The sequence below is a fragment of the Squalius cephalus genome (genome assembly GCF_949319135.1).
Source record: "Squalius cephalus genome assembly, chromosome: 10".
NCBI lineage: Eukaryota > Metazoa > Chordata > Actinopteri > Cypriniformes > Leuciscidae > Squalius > Squalius cephalus.
In genome coordinates this window covers 6,836,427-6,855,202 of record NC_137131.1, presented here as the reverse complement: position 1 = coordinate 6,855,202, position 18,776 = coordinate 6,836,427, and the positions used below count along the sequence as shown (strand labels likewise).

Sequence of the window (18,776 nt, the reverse complement as noted above, 5' to 3'; positions counted from 1 at the left end):
TTATAAATCAGTTTATACACCTTTATATTCCACACATCGTATATACAGATTTACACAACAAAAGAATAGTATAAGAACATAATTTAAGGCAAAAAAAAAAACAAAAAAACTGAGGGTATAAGCTGGGTTCCTCCTGGGTACACTAGTGGCTTATACAGTATAAAGTCAAAAGCAAGGGTTAAAAAGTTAAAGCCCTGTAAACATCTAACCAGCTCATTTATGTTTAAAGCAGATCCAGACCAGGGTCATAGACATGAATCATTCACGCATTAAGCAAGCCATTATGGAGCAGTGACTCGCTTACCAAATGCAACACTGAAGTACTGTAGTATACAAATAGAGCATCAATTTCAGGCCTCGAGCCTTGAAAGCACAACCGCTGATCTCAAAAGGATTATAAGGTTATACTGTGAACTAATGAGAGCATGTGAGCAGAGGGTTTGGCTCTTTTTTAAGCAAAGCTTGCCTTTCGGTGCTGAGTTCTCCTTGAGTAAAGGACAAGGATCCTCTCTGAGAGATCATGTAAGGCCTCAGACTGATCATTTGCACATGAGTAAAGCAGACTGCAGGTTAAAGCCTGAAGCACACATCAAGTTTGGAAAAGATCTGCTGTCTGAGACAAATTTCAGGAATATTAAAGATATCTTTCTTGTAGGGCAAAATCAGCAGTCTTTGATCACTTCATTTGACATGCTCCCCGATAGCCAATCGTCTTTGTGATGAATCTTAATTTCCAATAAAGTTCTGACAGTTTCACATATTTTGGGTCACAATCCTGCAGTATGACTACTTTAAATAAAGAACTGGTAGAAAAATACAATATTAATATTAGAGGAAAATCTAAAATAAATGTTGAAGCACTAAAATTATGAAAAATAAAATAAAATAAAATTTAAGCTAAAATATTTTATTCACATAGGAAAATCCTAAACAACACTTAAAATAAAAACTGAATATATAAATATAAAAGTTAATTCAAAATATGAATAAATAATATAATAGTATATAAATATTACTAAAATAACACTGGGCCGAAGTCCTAAGATGTATATTGCAAGTTTTGACATAAAGAAAATGATGCACAGTCTGTATCAGTATGGGTGACTAATTCTTAGACTGAAATCTGTCTCTGCAGTCATACAGATTGTGGTTGACACAAGCACACACACATTACAGTCCATCCACTGACCTGGGATGCCATTTGGGAGCTGTGGCCGTTCTTCATCCTCTTCCTCCTCAGGGACCACGCTGTCCTTGCGGTCCATCTTACTGACAGAGGTGGTTCGCTTTCGTTGGACTTCGGAGCCATAATCCTCCTCAAACAGAACCTGGTCAACCAGGTCAGGCTGAACCAAGTTTGGCTCCGCAGGAGGTTTGGGTGTGCCATAGAAGTTACCTGAAGAAGTAAAGAACTTATTTGGATTCATGACATCTTTAAAAAAAGTCATAAAAATAGATACTTGTGAGGGTTTGTGTAACATTTCTGCTACATAAAAGCTTTGATTTATAAAGCCACAAATAGTTTAGTTTGACGAAACAGCTGATTTGGTAACACTGGGACAGCAGCTGCGTGCAAATCTGCTTTATCGCTACCTCCGCTTTCTTCCTCAGTTCCAGCTTCCTCAAGAACGTAGATCTAGGTGTCGACTATCCAATATGCAGTGTGAAATGTTATGCTTTCCATTCAGTGGCGCCTTGAAAGTAATTACACTCACCACTGGATTCAGTAATGAAACTTTTCCCACTATCTTCTCATGCAAAATTCAGTTCATTAATATGCATCAGAAACAATGGTACAGCCAATCAGTGGAGCAGCAGAATGCATTTAAATTAATTTCTAATTTGATGGTAAATGTTAATTTATGTGTGTGTGGGGGGGTTGAAGGGTTGTTCATCATTCCCTCTTGATGTACGACTAAATAAATCACTCTCAGTATGATTAGATTCAGTCAATGGAAAGGCATCTTTTCAAATCAACCATTCAACCTTCACCAATTATACACAGATTAATTTAAATTATACAAATTTGTTGTTTTGTTTCTTCGCTCCCTTCATCCTGAAAATAAATATGCTGCCCCTAGAAATCATTAGCGTCTGTTTAAGAAAAAGAAAAACAGCTTTTTAAGGTCACATTTTCATCTTTTGCCAATGTAAAATATAATCCTTGTAATCAGTCGAAAGATTAATCCTCTTCTTTTTAGCTTGTAAATTATAAAGAGTTTAATTAGCAAATAGAAACTGAAACCGTGGGAATAGGCTTTTTCACAAGCAATTAACTACTGTTGACAACTTCGCTCACCTGCAGTGAAGAATATTCACTCCTTCCCTCTCTGTCTCTCTTCATGATACAAATGGATCTCCTTCTTTCCAGTGTCACAGCGTAATGAAAGTGTTTGTGCTGCTACCACAACATTTGTTATACATTATGTGCGTCATCATGCGAAAACAGCATGTTACCAAGACTATAGTCTCACTGAGAGACACATTTTAAAATCAGGATAAATTCCGATCCAGTTTGCAGATTATTATGGTGAAGAAAATCAGCACAATTAGACAGTAAGGTTGTCTGAACAACATTTCGAACAACCAACAACAGTTGAACTTTGTTAAGTGGCAAGCAAGCCTAAACATTTTTTTTTATCGTACTTACCCCAAACTTTTTTAACAGTAGCATATATCACGGTTTTACACAAAAATATCAAGCAGATGATTTCAGTTTGATTTTTGATTAAACTGTTTTCAACATTGATAATAACAAGAAATGTTTCTTGAGCACCACCATTTTAATGATGTCTTTTAATGATGATTTTTCGATGAATCGTTTTTTAAAATGTGGTCGATTCAAAATAGATTCTCAAAGGCCACAAATCGATTTTTTTCTATATTTATTTATCTACCACCCAAAAGCCAGTGTTAGTTTTCATACACTGTTCATAGGCTTGCAGCCTCCATGTTACAACTAATGCTGTGAGATTTTATGTTTGTTTTATCTTACACATAAAATAACCTGATCCTGTTTGATCAAGGCATGCAACTGTTCTGACTTGTCCAATTTTCTGCATACATTTTTTATCTTGCATCAAAATCCTCAAAGTCTATTCATTGTATGCATTTGAAATATATATATCGAATCGAAATCGAATCGAATTGGAACATCGATCATCAGCCCTAATCTGAAGTAATGGCTGCTGAAAATTCTAGCTTTGCCTTCACAAGAAGAAATTACTTTTTAAAATGTATTCAAACAGAAAACAGTTATATCAAATTGTAATCATTTTTCACAATATTACAGTTTTTACTGAATCTTGATCAAATAAATGCAGCCTTGGTGATGAATATAAGAGACTTCTTTTAAAAAACAAAAAAATTCCAAACATTTCAACGCAAGAATAGATGTGATGCTAACAGTGTTGCAGAACTCAAGGCCAGTCTTGTCTCGGTCTCAAACACCACAAAAGTCTTGATCTTGTCTTGGTCTCAACACACACTGGCCTTGGTCTGGACTACAACAGCACTAGATGCTAATGGCACATTACATACGACTTGGAATAGTTACTAAGAAAACTCAAATAGACTGCTTGATGTCAGACTTCCAAATTGGAAGACTGAAACCTTTTTATACCATACCTTATTTTATTATAAGAACAACATGGTTTGAAATAAATGCTAGGCTGCATTATACTGTAAGGGTTTAATCGATTGTGAACGATTAAATTGTCTCCACGAGCTGCGTTTGAAGAGAGATCATAGTATCATGTTACAGCGCACATTCATCAGTTGCAGCTCTGACACCACCATCCCAACATACTATACAATGTAACATTCATTCATATCACATTTAGTAACACAGCGGTAGTGTTGCACTCACAAGACATTACAATTCTTCGCCATCACGAAAGTTTATGATTTGCATGTGTGTTAAAGTCTTGCAAGTTAAACTTTTATTTGCACGCTGTTCTAACATAAGCTGAGCGTGTACACCTGAAGCGTGCGCAAACTAAAAACCTGTCAAACCACGCAAGTAGGCTACTTAAAGGGCAATATAAAAATTAAAAAAAAGATCAAATAATGAAATAAAGTAAAATAAGGTTTTGGTCGTATCGCCCACCCCTGCTTTGGTCTATGGTCTGTCATTGTTTTTCTTTTTTATTCTGTTATCTTGTAAGGTTAATTTTTTTAAAATAGGGAAATTAGTTTGGCTGCACTGCTCAGTGCTTTGCAAAACAGTCTTAAAATCCAACATAAAAAAGACTTGTGGATTGTGATTCTGCCTGAAAAGAATTGTGATTGCCATATCGCCCACCCCTAGCTGTAAGCCTGATTAATCACCCCATATGCACTAACCATGACAGAATCATAAAGGTATGTGCTACTCTCAGTATCTGAGCAGATTTACAGCGTGATCTGTCACCAGTAATCTGCAGAGAGCCATATAATCTGAGAACGAGGTGAACGTTGTCCCAGCGTTCTCTTAATGATGTCAAAAATATTTTGGTGCACATAAAGTGCAGCCAAAATAGATAGATATGGACAGATAACAGAGGTTTATAGGCTTTACACAACATAAGTGGACCAAAGTAGCAACCATACAGCATACATTACTAATTGTCTGCAAATTCATTTAGAAAACATGAAAAAAAAAGTAAACAAATATTTATTTGAGCGAATCTCACAAAACATCTAAAATCGCTATAATCATCATATTTCCGTCTCATAAATCATTTTTTTTGCATTATTTGCATATTTAAACTGTTTAAAATATTTCATTTTAATGTAATTTTTGTGTCCAGACAGATTTTTTCCCCATGTATATGTCACTAAACAACTTATCTGCCCTAAAAATAGACTTAAGTTTCTTAATCCAACATTTTTATCATGTATATTCAGACTCTTACAATATATATGATCTTTCAATGAGAATTACTCCATGTAAGCAGAGAACATCTATCTATTTATTGGAATAAAATGGTGTTGATATGTGACTCAACAGGCAATAAGTACAGTGAATTGTGCCACAGCCAATTCATGTTTACAGATCACCTCCATTGAGATTCTCTGTGTGCTTACAAGGAGTGCTAAAATCTTTATTGATCAGGATCAACTCTTAATTCAACCAAGCTTGCTTAGACAGGATTACATTAAAAGCTGCCTTGAGGGTTGTAAATTTATCCACACTACTGGAATGAGGGAATCAGAAAGGCATAGAAACTGTTTGCTATTTCTCAAGCATGGCCACATTGAGACATTAGATGTTGTAAATCTATATAAAGCTGCATCAAAGGTAAAATGTCATATCATTCTTGCTCTAAAGTAAATATGTTGTAAAACCTGATTGTAACTGAGGGTGAACTATTCCTTTGAGGAACAGTTTGCTGGGATTAGAGTATGCATGTGTGTTTTCATGCATTTGTGTGTCCTAGGATCAGAACAGAGCACATATGGGCATTTCTTATTGGCATGGCTCCCTGTCGCAGCAGGCTTTGCCTGGCATGAGTCCCTGGTCCCACTATCGACATGGGGCCACAGTGAATGCACTCGCCTGGCACGCTATCTGTCTCTCAGGACAGAGACATTCAAACCAACTAGACTGCAGAGGGGAGGACAAACACGCAACGCTTTTATTATTTAAGAAAAAAGGAAAAAGTAAGGCCTCTGAAAAAAAATATATATATAGTACCTTTCAAAAGATTTTTAATGTTTTTTAAAAATGCCCCTTATGCTCACCAAGGCATGCATTTGTTTGAGTATAGTAAAAACAACAATATTATGAAATATTACAATTTAAAAGAACACTTTTTCAATTTTAATACATTTTAAAATTTAATTTATTCCTGTGATACACTTTTAGCATCATTACTCCAGTCTTCTAAGAAATCATTCTAATATGCTGATTTGGTGCTCAAGAAACATTTCTTACTAATCAGTGTTGAAAAAATTATGCATTTTTTTCAGGATTCTTTGATGAATAGAAAATCTGAAACATAAATCTTTTGTAACATTATAAATGTCTTTATACTGTCACTTTTTTTATCAATTTAATGCATCCTTGCTGAATAAAGTAATAATTATAAAAAAAAATCGTACTGGCGCCAAACTTTTGAATGGTAGTATGTGTGTCTACTTCTTTGAACAATTCATAAAATAAAAATACAAATATTTGTGTATTATATAACAAAATATACTATTTTTTATATAATAAATTATAATATGTGTATGCATATAAGCACATACATACACACACAGCTCCTTTCATTGGCTATTTGTTGCAATATATATACACATACAGTATATCTCTATTTGTGGAAAGAGCCATTACAGGGAACAGACTGTGACTTTTGTCTTCCTTATGTGTACTTTTTCAGCAGTTTGCCTCAAGCTCTGCAAAGCTTGTTTGTATGGTGTAAACCTGTGCTAACTGACTCACTGACTCACTGACTCTGCCTGTAAGATTTGGAGGCTAAATCCATCATACAGTACATTTTTGAGGCTGCATTGTCATGAAATTCTTTTTGGACAAAATGAATGCCTAGAGGTGTTGGTGTCAGAGTTTACTTCAGGTAAAAAACACAACTGTCAAATGTTAACACTAAATGTGCATTTCCAGAAATATTGCAGCATAAGAATAGTGATTAAGTGTTGGTTAAGCTTAGATTTTAGGCTTTGGTTCTTGTAAATAAAAAACTGCTTTCGATGTGAATTTTTCACCCGTTACAGTATATCGTCTACCAGCTAGGCTTGGAAAACAACTAGCATCTTTACAACAAGCCACATGATCTGAGGTATCATTCGTGTGCATGGTTTGGGATGTTTGTATGAAGAATATCAGTATAGACAGTGTGTTTTATACCATCATATGTTCCGCTCTCCAGCAGTAATCCACTCTCTTCCAGGATGCGAAAATCCCCCACACTGATGAAATTATAGTCCACTCCGGGAACCTCCCCATCTCTGGGCATCCGAGTGGTACCTTCCAGTAAAACAAACACAATTAGTGACAGTAAACTAGTTCTGGTAAGAATATCCTACACCCACAATCCCATGTGCTGCAAACTTTGTGTCTGTCTAAACACAGCCTCAGATTGACCAAAATTAAAATTGGATTCCCTGGTTGCATTTCAGAATTTCCTTAGAGAACAAGTGCACTCCATTCAGAACTGTAAATAGAACTGATCTCAAACTCCCATAGATAAGACCTGGAAACTGGATGGGTTACACGGAAAACTGATTTAGAAAAAGATTGGCAATTTGCGAGGCTTTAAAGGATGAAAAATGACATGCTTTAACATAATTGCTATGAAAATGGTTTGGAAACACACAGAGATGTACAGTATTAGACAAACTGAGTAGAACAAGAACATATTACATCATATCAGAGGAAATCTTGTGTTATTTAGTGTGTTATTCGAGCCTAGTGTAGTCACAGATTGCTTTATTCACAAGGGAGAAGGTGACAGAGGTGGAAAGTGTGCACAGACTGTACAATGAGATTCAGTCTCTGAAGCATTTGACACTTTTGAAAAAAAATGTCTGCAGTGTAGTAATCTTTATATTTATAGTAATACTATATTTTCACCCTTCAGTTTCTCAGCCCAGACAACATTTACTCATACTAATGTTGTACCAAACTTGTATGAATTTCTTTCTTCATCTAGGCACAAAAGTAGATATTTTGCAGGATGTTCAAGCTGATCTATAATCATAGGCGGAGGGTGAACCAACTCCATGGTAAGGCTAAGGACAGGCCCGGATTGGGAGCACTGGGAGAATTCCTGCTGCCTTTTTTTTTTTAATACAGGCCTATATATAATTATATATTACTGCCTGCCCTATGTACTAAAATTATCATTTCCGATTTCTGCATTCGATAATAAATCGCTAATAAATCATGAATCGGTTAGTCTTGACTGGCAGCGCTACGATTTTTTTTAAATTACTGACTTGTTCAGGGCTTCAAGTGCAGGTTAGTTTCATCTTTAAATAGGCTACTTTTTTTCTTCGTTACCTTAATTAAGCTATAAACCGCTAGCAAATTTTAGCAGTAGCATCCCCATATTATTATCATAGTTCAAAATAATGTATGCTAAAGTTCATCATTGTTATATTTTGTAAAGTTACAGTAATAATTTAGCAGACAGATATTCACATCGATATATTGTGTGTTTGGAGAGAACTAGGGAACTATTAAAAATCATAATACAATAATGTCAATAATGCAATAAAAATGTTAAATATTAGGATTTTTCTCTAAAGCATGATGTAGTTATTATTGTACTAATTTTTACATTAAGGCAATTTAGAAAATTATTTTAAATATATTTGTATGAAATGCAGTTTTGTTAAATTTTGGGTATTTAAGTCTTTTTAAGACAAAACAACAACAACAACAACAACTACAACACATTGTCCTAATGTAATACTTTGATATTACCTAAAATAAATTAAGATTGTGTTACAATGAGGTGGTTGTTTTGCAACAAGATTGAGACAGTGCTGTTCATTACAGTAGAACTGCTGGTGAAGAAGTGACAGGTGCAAGAAAAATAGAGAGAGAAAAAAAGTAGCTACACACAAAAAAAAAAATCAGACAGAGATATCAGGGGAAATGAAGGGAAGAAAAAGGAAAATGGAAGTGAGGTCAATTTGCACGTTACTTACTCTTCAAAACTGTTAAATTTATGTTCAAACCCTAACATAATAAGACGAAATATATCGGAATCTAAAAAATAAAATACCATCAAAGCAAAAAGAGTTGAACACCTACACTAGTGTTAGTCTTTCAATTTCATCACCCTCTGTACAAAAGGGAAAAAATGTTGTACTATAATAAACTTGGATCATGTAACATATACTGCAGTGAATTCTGAACAGTAGACAGCTGTCATTCTTGTTTTGTATAGACATTTTAATGTTGTCTCTTGTTAGTGCTTTTTAGGTCTGTGTTTTATGATTGACAAAGTGTGTTTGTTGGTGCAAACCTTTGCTAGTGTTCTGGAAGAATTACTTGATTTGTGACGTTTTTGAAGTGTTTTGGTAGTTTTAGTGCATTTTGAATGTGAAATTAACTGTTGTGCCAAGTTGGAAGTTGGTAGGAGAACTGTGAAGAGTTTTGAAAAATTACCTATTGATAAATGTGTCCTAGTGGTTGTAAAAAACTGTAATTACAGTATCTTGCATGGCCCCAGCCTAAGGATTTAGAAATTTTTTATGTGAAGGCCATACAAAAAATATGGTTGTCCGTGGTTCCAAAAAAATTTTATGGGATGGCCTGGATGAGTGTGAGATTTCTCAATTTTGTCCCTATCCGGCCCTGCTAAGAGATGCACTTTCCCTCTTACTAAAAAGCCGACACTCATCTTAGTTCATCGCAATCTCACAAAGTTTTGTTACTATCAGTGAAGCTGACTACACAATGTACACAATGTCTTATTTTCATAATTGTTTGTTATAATGAGAGGATTTGCGAGTGTGCAGAACTCAGAATCCACTCACCGCTCAAAACCCTGGAGTTTTTGTTCAGTGCTTAAACTTAAACACCTCTGATTGGCCATTGCGTTCAAAAAATCAACAGATATGTTTGTGATTGGCTCTATAGCTCAACGCTGCAAACCATGTTGTAAATAGAAACCTTTGAAGTTCTCCAGCGCAAATACAGATACACACTGGATCGTTTGCCAAATATGTTTCACCAAAATACTATCACTACAGAGAAAACTGATCCTAGACCAGCAGTTATGGGCAGCTTTTCCCTCTAAAAGTAATCAGAAGCAGCAGCAGGCAGTGGTTTGAGTGAGAAAAGGACTCACCTAAAGGATTATTAGGAACAACTGTTCAATTTCTCATTAATGCAATTATCTAATCAACCAATCACATGGCAGTTGCTTCAATGCATTTAGGGGTGTGGTCCTGGTCAAGACAATCTCCTGAACTCCAAACTGAATGTCAGAATGGGAAAAAAGGTGATTTAAGCAATTTTGAGTGTGGCATGGTTGTTGGTGCCAGACGGGCCGGTCTGAGTATTTCACAATCTGCTCAGTTACTGGGATTTTCACGCACAACCATTTCTAGGGTTTACAAAGAATGGTGTGAAAAGGGAAAAACATCCAGTATGCGGCAGTCCTGTGGGCGAAAATGTCTTGTTGATGCTAGAGGTCAGAGGAGAATGGGCCGACTGATTCAAGCTGATAGAAGAGCAACTTTGACTGAAATAACCACTCGTTACAACCGAGGTATGCAGCAAAGCATTTGTGAAGCCACAACACGCACAACCTTGAGGCGGATGGGCTACAACAGCAGAAGACCCCACCGGGTACCACTCATCTCCACTACAAATTGGAAAAAGAGGCTACAATTTGCACGAGCTCATCAAAATTGGACAGTTGAAGACTGGAAAAATGTTGCCTGGTCTGATGAGTCTCGATTTCTGTTGAGACATTCACATGGTAGAGTCAGAATTTGGCATAAACAGAATGAGAATATGGATCCATCATGCCTTGTTACCACTGTGCAGGCTGGTGGTGGTGGTGTAATGGTGTGGAGGATGTTTTCTTGGTACACTTTAGGCCCCTTAGTGCCAATTGGGCATCGTTTAAATGCCACGGCCTACCTGAGCATTGTTTCTGACCATGTCCATCCCTTTATGACCACCATGTACCCATCCTCTGATGGCTACTTCCAGCAGGATAATGCACCATGTCACAAAGCTCGAATCATTTCAAATTGGTTTCTTGAACATGACAATGAGTTCACTGTACTAAAATGGCCCCCACAGTCACCAGATCTCAACCCAATAGAGCATCTTTGGGATGTGGTGGAACGGGAGCTTCGTGCCCTGGATGTGCATCCCACAAATCTCCTTATACACACACTGTATATTTCTTCATTTGTGTCAACAAACAACAGTAATATGGATTTGGAACAACATGATGAGAATTTTGGGTGAACTATTTCTCCAATCAACTCAAAAGCATGCATGCTTTTTTACCCCTAAACCAAGATAAAAAAAATTTAATTCTGTGTGTTTAAGCCTGCGTGAGTGTGTTTGCTCCAAAAATATCAAACAGAAACAGTACACATTTGGACCTAATTTCAGAGGTGGGTTGTTTAGCAGCAAAATCCTCATAAGAGACACCTGAGGGTGGCATTTCTTACGAATAAAAGGCCAAAAATAAAAGATGACATTTCTCGGCTCTGTTCGTTTGTGTGCTAGGAAATGCCACCAGGCTCTACTGTCATTTAAAGGACATTTACATTAGATCCAGCAAAGTGAAATGCCAGAGTCAAGTGTCTGCGGAGACTTGACTCTAACTTGAGAGCAAATAATATTAAAAACAGGCTCCTTTACATTTTCCTTAGGGAGCAACTGTGTAAATGCCACGAGAAGAGGGAATCGAAACAGCAGCGCTGGTTATAGATGTGAATATCTACTGGGGAGGTTAAAAGGGGTTACCTTGTTCAATGTCCATAACATAATGATAAAGAAGGGAGTAGAGAAGAAGAGATGTTGCTAAATGTGTTCTGTTGCACAGGTTTTCTAGTCCCTTTCCATTTTTCTTTTTTTTTGCAAAAATCATGTGTAAATTGAGTTGATTGTTCTGACATTTTATGAACTTGTTTTTAAATCTTAAAAAAAAAAACTTTCATTTAGCAATGATGCATTAAATTAATCAAAAGTCACAGTAAAGACATTTATAATGCTGCAAAAGATTTATATTTCAAATAAATGCTGTTCTCATTAGCATCAATATTAAGCAGCAAAAAAAATTTTGTACATATTTTACAATAAGAAATGTTTCTTGAGCTGCAAATCAGCAGACTGAATGTGTTCTGATTTCTGAAGGATCATGTGACACTGAAGACTGGAGCAATGATTCTGAAAATTCAGCTTTGCATCACAGAAATAAATTATTAAAATAGCAACGTTTTTTTATCATAATAATATTTCTGTATTTTTTGATCAAATAAATGCACCCTTGGTGAGAATAAGAGTGTCAGGATACAAAGACTCGCAAAAGTAGTGAGAAACAATAACAGACGTTTATTCAAGGTAAGTATATTGCAGGTAGACAACAACCATGAAGATGAGGATGAAGCTTAAGCAGTCCAATAGCGGTACGGTGAGTAGTAGTTGATCAATGTCTTCCAGTTAGTTTAACGTGAGACCAAATATTCACTATAGGGTTCAAATCTGGACTCTGACCAGGTCAAAACATGAGCCTGGTGGACTTGTTCTCAAGCCACCTCTTGGTTGTCTTATAACATCTGGTCATTCCTCTTTAGATAACAACTTTTCAATAGTGGGAAGCAAGCCATTCTGCAATATCCTCCTGTACTCCAAAGCATTAAATGACTTTTCACAGTGAAGTAGCTCACTAATGCAGCAGCTAGCAAGACTCCCCACACAATGACACCTCTTCCTCTATGCTTCACTCTGGTAGAGATGAATTTATTATTATATTTCTCAGCAGATTTTCGAAGACACTGCTCTGGAGCATCACCATGCAACTCATGTTTCAATGTGATTCCTCACTCCACACAACTCTGCTGAACCACTCAGAATCAAACTTCCCATATTCTGCCAAAAACTTCAGTCTTTCTTTGATGTTTTTCTGAGACAGCAATGGCTTTTCAAGTAAAAACTAAAATAGAAATCCAATTGATAATATCATAGTTACATAAAAGTCACAAATAGACTTAGTTACATAGAACTTGTGGCAGGTTCCATAAACTGCTTAGACTAGTCTTGAAAGTTAGTCATCTAAATTAAAGTCAGTTACATAAAAAGGTAGATCAGTCTAATTTGAATTGGAAAAGTTGGATTGATTATCTCTTGGTTAAATGCTAATTGGTCAAACTAGTTCTTAAGGCGCAGTCTTAACATAGTGGCTAAGTTTAAGCAATTGGCCCCAAGCCAGTTTAAAATGATCAGTCAGGGAATTTGACTGTCTTTCAACAAATCAGAGAATGTTCAACTATTCCAGACTTTTGGTTGCATAATGCAACGCCTCTTCCGCAAACTCCCTTTACGTCCTTGCGACATACCGCCTCTGAAGAAATGAATGCATTTGCAGTGCTCTCTGACGCAGTGGAAACTCTTGTGAGCCCAAAGACTTGTAAACAATGACTGTAAGCAGGTTATGTAAGAACAGCCATCATCTTTGTTGACCTCTGAAGTCAGTTTAATCACAGGCCCGTTCTGAAAGAGGTCCACAGATCCCCCGGGCGACCACCTGCCCCGGCACATTCTGGTGGAGAAGGGATATGAGTGGCACCTTAGGCTGCTCTTTATTCCTCTCCATCAGAGGAGCTTTTAAGAACTTTTGTTCATTGCTCCATAAAGCAGCTTTGTGACTGCAAATACTAGAGGCTCTCTCTTCCTCCAACTCCCATTTTCCTCTACTTTTCGGACTTTTTTCCTCATTTCTTCCCTTCTTTACTCTTTTCTTTACTTTGCCGTTTCCGGCTCTTCTCATAATTTACTGACTAAGTTAAAGAGAGAAGAGAGAAAAGATAGAGAGTAACTAGGCCAAGCACAGAGTGACCTAAGGACAAGAGAAGACGATGCTATGCTTAAAATGGCAACCAATGGAAGTTCTTTTTGTCATTTTATGCTAATTCGGATTGTCTCCAATTTTCCAAAAACATCAAAGAGTAATTCTTCATTCTAATGGGGAATTATTTTTAATTAATTCTTCTTTTTTAAACTTCAACGGATTTAGAAATAAAACAAAAATGCGTTAATCAAAAAGTCTATTATTAGACAGTTCGACAGCTGGGATATAAAAGCTGATACGGTTATTGCCAGTGATAAAATGCACAACTAAACAGTCTCCGCTGGCTGTATTTCAAGTTGTTAAAATGGGTCACCTTCCCTCAAACCCAATTATAATATCAAAGTTTCTTTTTTACAACCATTTTCTACCTTCTCTTTCACCTTTAAAAATAAACAGCTTGTTTTTTTTTTATTTGCTGTGCCTTTAAGACGTTTATGCAGACGCCCTCTTTACACGTGATGTGAGTAATGGCGTTTTTCTGTGCGTTTGCTGTCAAGTCTAATATGGTTTGCACCTCCTCGGGCTGCATTAAGTAACAGCCTCTTTGCAATAGTCTTTATTAGGTTGTGACAGGTTCACAGAAAAAATCTGTACTGGAATGTGCCAAAGCAAACTGGTGATGATCGTGATGATCATGGATTGTTAAAAATAAACTTTTGCTGCTCATTTCTAACACTAAAATCCGTCTGAGGAAAATTTAGAGTGACAGGAGCTACAAGAAGCAAGAAACAGCTAGAGGTATGGAAAAAATTATTGGAGTATTAATTTAGCTGAACATTTACTACACTCCAAAGCATAATCTATATCTTATGATATAGCTCGTCAAATATTATATTCACTACTGTTCAAAAGTTTGAAGTCAGGAAGATTTTGCTTTAATAAATTAATAAGTATAATTTATTTAAATTAATGGTATTCTATTCAGCAAAGACGCATTAAATTGATCAAAAGTAACAGTAAAGACATTTATAATGTTACAAATGATTTCTATTTAAAAAATGCTGAATTCAAAAAAAAAAAAAAAAATTCCACACAAAATGTTAAGAAACATTGATAATAATAAGCATATTATAATGATTTCTAAAGGATCATGTGACACTGCAGGCTGGAGTAATGCTAAAAAATTCAGCTTTGCCATCACAAATATATGTATATTTATATATATTAAAATATAACTGGTTTTTATTTTAATTGTAATATTTCACAAAAGTTTCACAATGTTTTTACTGTTTTTACTCATAGGGCTCTATCTTGCACCCAGCGCAATTGACTTGTATCATTCCTATGCATGTATCATTCCTATTTTCACTCCACAGACGCACATCGGTAAATTAGGGAATGAACTTGCGCTCCCGGGGGCGGTTCAGCGAAAAGAGGAGGTGTGTTCCGGCGCAAACGTTCCCTGGTGCTATTTTGCAGTTTCAGAAAACAATTCCACCACTCACCAGGAAAAACCCAGTCTGAAGTCAGTGGTGCATTATTCATGGTGCATGCTTGGCCATAATGTAGCATGTGCACAACGCGCATACACTTTGCTTCTCTCATCTACACAGACGCAGCAGTTCCCATTTTTGCAAACCATACATAATTACAAGGAAAAATATTAGGGGAATCAGGGTGTCCATGAAGATGTGAAAAAAATTGGCATAAATCTAGCTTACACATTTACCCAAATTATTATACGCCTGTTTAACCGAAGCTAATTTGGTTGGGTTTCTCCCATCCCCATACAATGTCACTTCTCTGTCTTTTACGGCCCTGACGAGAACGTCGGTCTCCTCGGCTGTGAACCGCTCCTGGCGGGCGCCTGGCAAATTCGCCGTTATAATAGCAATCCGCCATGGAACAAGCACGCCTGCTTTTAAAGGGAATGTGAGATGACACTTTGATTGGTTTATTTCACGTTACGTCCAAACCACACCTATGAGTAATGTAGCTACTTCAGACCAACCCATTTTAGATTTGCGTCGGGCACAAGAGTAATTTATCCCGCCGGTATAATAGCACCAGCGCCCAAGACCCGCCCACAAAGTTACTTGCGTTTTGCGTTTGATACTTGCGTATCAAATCGCTAAAATAGGGCCCATAGTATCTACTAGGGGTGTAACGGTTCAAATTATTCACGGTTCGGTTTTTATCACGGTTTTAAGGTCATGGTTTCGGTGCGGTTCAGTTTGTGCTAAGGGAAAAATGACTACTGTCGAAATAAAAATAGAAAATAAGAACAAATAATCAAACTACAAGCAACAGCACAAATAAATACAATAGAGCAAAGATACAAACAAAATAAACATGCCTTTCAACAGTAGTTTTCAGGTACAGAAATTGAATAAAGTAATCAAATGTAAAACAACATTACATATAATCTTCACTGTATAAATTAAAGAATAATCATTATTAAAGTTACAAAAGTTGTCTTGAGAAGTGTGCTTCGGATGAGTGAACACACAAATCTTCTCACAGCAAGTTATCTTTCGATTATTCTTTAAATGTTTAAATTGGCAAGGCTTAAATTAGTTTAGTATAAACAGATTGGAACATGTGCAGTTCAGGTCTCACCAGCGCTATCAACACCCGGGTGATGACGGCGTCATATTAAGAGTATACAATTAAAGAGCATTAGCGCATTGAACAAAGTTTAGAGGAATGTGTATCCATCTACAAAAACATGCATTAGCCTAACTCTGTCTGTCTGTTTAACGCATTGTTATTTTTTAAACAAACCATATGCGTATGAGTCGTCAGATTTGAGATGAACCACAGTGCAAGTGCGTGCCGAACCATGGGTGGAGAACGGTACGGATCGTTTTTAAACTGAGAACCATTACAAACCGTTACCATAATCAGATATCAAACTGAATTATCAAAATTTTTCAGTTATTTTTTTGTTAGAAAATAGGGTTGGATATCGTTTGGGGTTTTTCCGATACCGGTGCCAAAACGATACTTTTAAAACGGTACCGGTGCCTAAACCGATACCTTTAAAAAATAATAATAATAAAGAGTCTCAAAACGATGGTGAATGACATTAAAGAACGGCCTTTTTATTGAAAAAAATCTAATAAAAAATTCTTAAAATCGAACAATATTTTCAAATTTAAGTATACTTAAATATATTTAAATAAGTAGCCTATAGAAAACGCAATATCACTGACATATCACTTGCTAAAGTGTCGTTGTGAATTCGCCCCCTCAGTGTGTTTTATGACACATTTGTCACTGTCACTTATCAAATTAGACTAAATAGGGGATAACAAACTAGCTGAATGAGAAAATAATGAGCAGTGTGCTACTGCTTGGAGAAGAAACATGCTCTCAGAAACCCACTCCACAACTCTCCAGAGGAACAGTAAACATCTCACGGGGCGCATCAGAGGAGAGCTGGTGTTGTGCTGCAGAGGGCTCTCCTCTCGAGAGCCTCTGTCTTCACAACTACACTAATAAACACACCAGTATGAGAAATGGACACTGAGAGGTAAGATGAGATAATTAGACTGCCAGAGAAAGATGGAGAGAACATATGTTCTTCTTAAATTTCATGATATGCTTCAATGATCCAAAAATGAGAATCCTGTCCAAGCAGAATTAGCATTTTTGGGCAAAGCATCCCTATATTATATTATATTATATTATATTATATTATATTATATTATATTATATTATATTATATTATATTATATTATACAGTAAAACCTAAATTTATTCAGACACCTTCAACATTTCTCTCATTATCACAGTTTATTCGCTATAGTTTAGAAAATGGTAATAACATATGACAAGAACTCGTCAGTTGATATTTCACTGGTTTTGGCCATTCTTCTGTTAGACTGTCTCACAAATGAATTAGGTTGAATAGCTGTCAGCTGTTAAATTTAAGTACACAATTAGATAATACCAATTTAGGTCAACCAATTACCAAGCAATGCTTAATTTTGTTCAGTCTGTGGTGTCAAAAGGTCGCATTAGCAATTAAAGAAAAAACACTAAAGCAAAACATGGTCAGGTCAAAGTGTCTGAATAATGTTTGGTCCAATTTTTTTAATAAATTTACTGGTAGTCCACTGTATGAAGAATTTTGGGGTATTATCTATCACAGTTTACTTTATTTTGCTATCCTCACTTACATAAAATAACTATAGTGTCCTGAACCCACTAGTAAAAAAATATCAAATCAATATAAAAAATTATATCTGATGTCTGAATAATTTTTGGTTTGACTGTATAAAACAATGTTGCCAATAAGTACATAATAAAGAAATTAATTAAAAAAAAAGAATAGATTGGGTGTGTATGTGTGTCTTACATGGAATGGTGCGCAGGTACAGGTTGTCTCGGATCACTTGCTGCAGTTTGTGGTCGATTGATCCTTTTTGGAACTGCAGGCTAAGATAATGCCTTAAATCAGTGTTCAGCACTTTACCTGCAGAGAGAGAGAGAGAAGAGAGAAAGGCAAAAGGAAATTTATAAATCCTTTCAAAGGTTATGGAAACAGAAGTAGGTAAGCTTGGAATTATAATGCACACTAACTCCCAAAAGAGATACATTATTGCTCTGAGGATGCTCTTTCAAAGGATAAGGAGACTTAATGGGATTCTCACTTATGTTTTTTTAAGCATAAAACTGAGAGAAAAAAAAATCAGATGTTTGCCTCTAAAAATTAGACAAATGTTGACACAATAAGAGCTCTGATCATTTCTTACTGAAACCATGAGCAGTTTCAGACATTGTTTAGATCTTGTGAAACCTTAAGAGATTAACAAAAAATACAGGAGAAAAATAAAAAAATCATGAGATGAGTGGCATTTATGAGTAGCATAAAAATGGAAGGCGTTACTCTCATTGCTGCTTAGGAAAACATCTGAAATATGTCATACGTGATTTTGCTTTCCTACAAGTAGCACAAAAAGTACTTTGTATTAGTGCCCAATTGTTCTTTTGTTTTCTAGGAGTAGAGTGACATCTCACTCTGCACATACACACGCACACTCAATGTGAGAGCCAGCTGCACAAAAACACACGGCGTAAGTCTCTTATAAGCTTTGCTAACTCAGAAAAGACTTCACAAACAAGCTGACACAGTGTCAAAAGCAGCAACTGTGAAAAGTGAAACCTAATGAAAACCCTACACACAGAACTTTTAAAAGCCTCGCTTTCCCTCTTTCTGCCAAACTCCAAAGACGCAACTCTGAAAGAGTTCACAGAGAGTTGGGGAAAGTTGCTCTGCAG

The 18,776-nt window shown here is 36.1% G+C and overlaps 1 protein-coding gene across 3 annotated transcripts in view; it reads right to left on the bottom strand.

The window, feature by feature from the left end:
• magi3b (membrane associated guanylate kinase, WW and PDZ domain containing 3b) overlaps positions 1-18,776 on the bottom strand; it is a 115,222-nt gene that overhangs the window by 29,448 nt on the left and 66,998 nt on the right. For all 3 annotated transcript variants that reach the window (XM_079883134.1, XM_079883133.1, XM_079883135.1), the window contains exons 2-4: positions 17,854-17,970; positions 6,848-6,967; positions 1,190-1,396 (exon numbers count right to left, since the gene is read on the bottom strand). In XM_079883134.1, the coding sequence (XP_079739260.1) occupies positions 1,190-1,396; positions 6,848-6,967; positions 17,854-17,970 (444 nt within the window). The remainder of the gene's footprint in view (positions 1-1,189; positions 1,397-6,847; positions 6,968-17,853; positions 17,971-18,776) is intronic.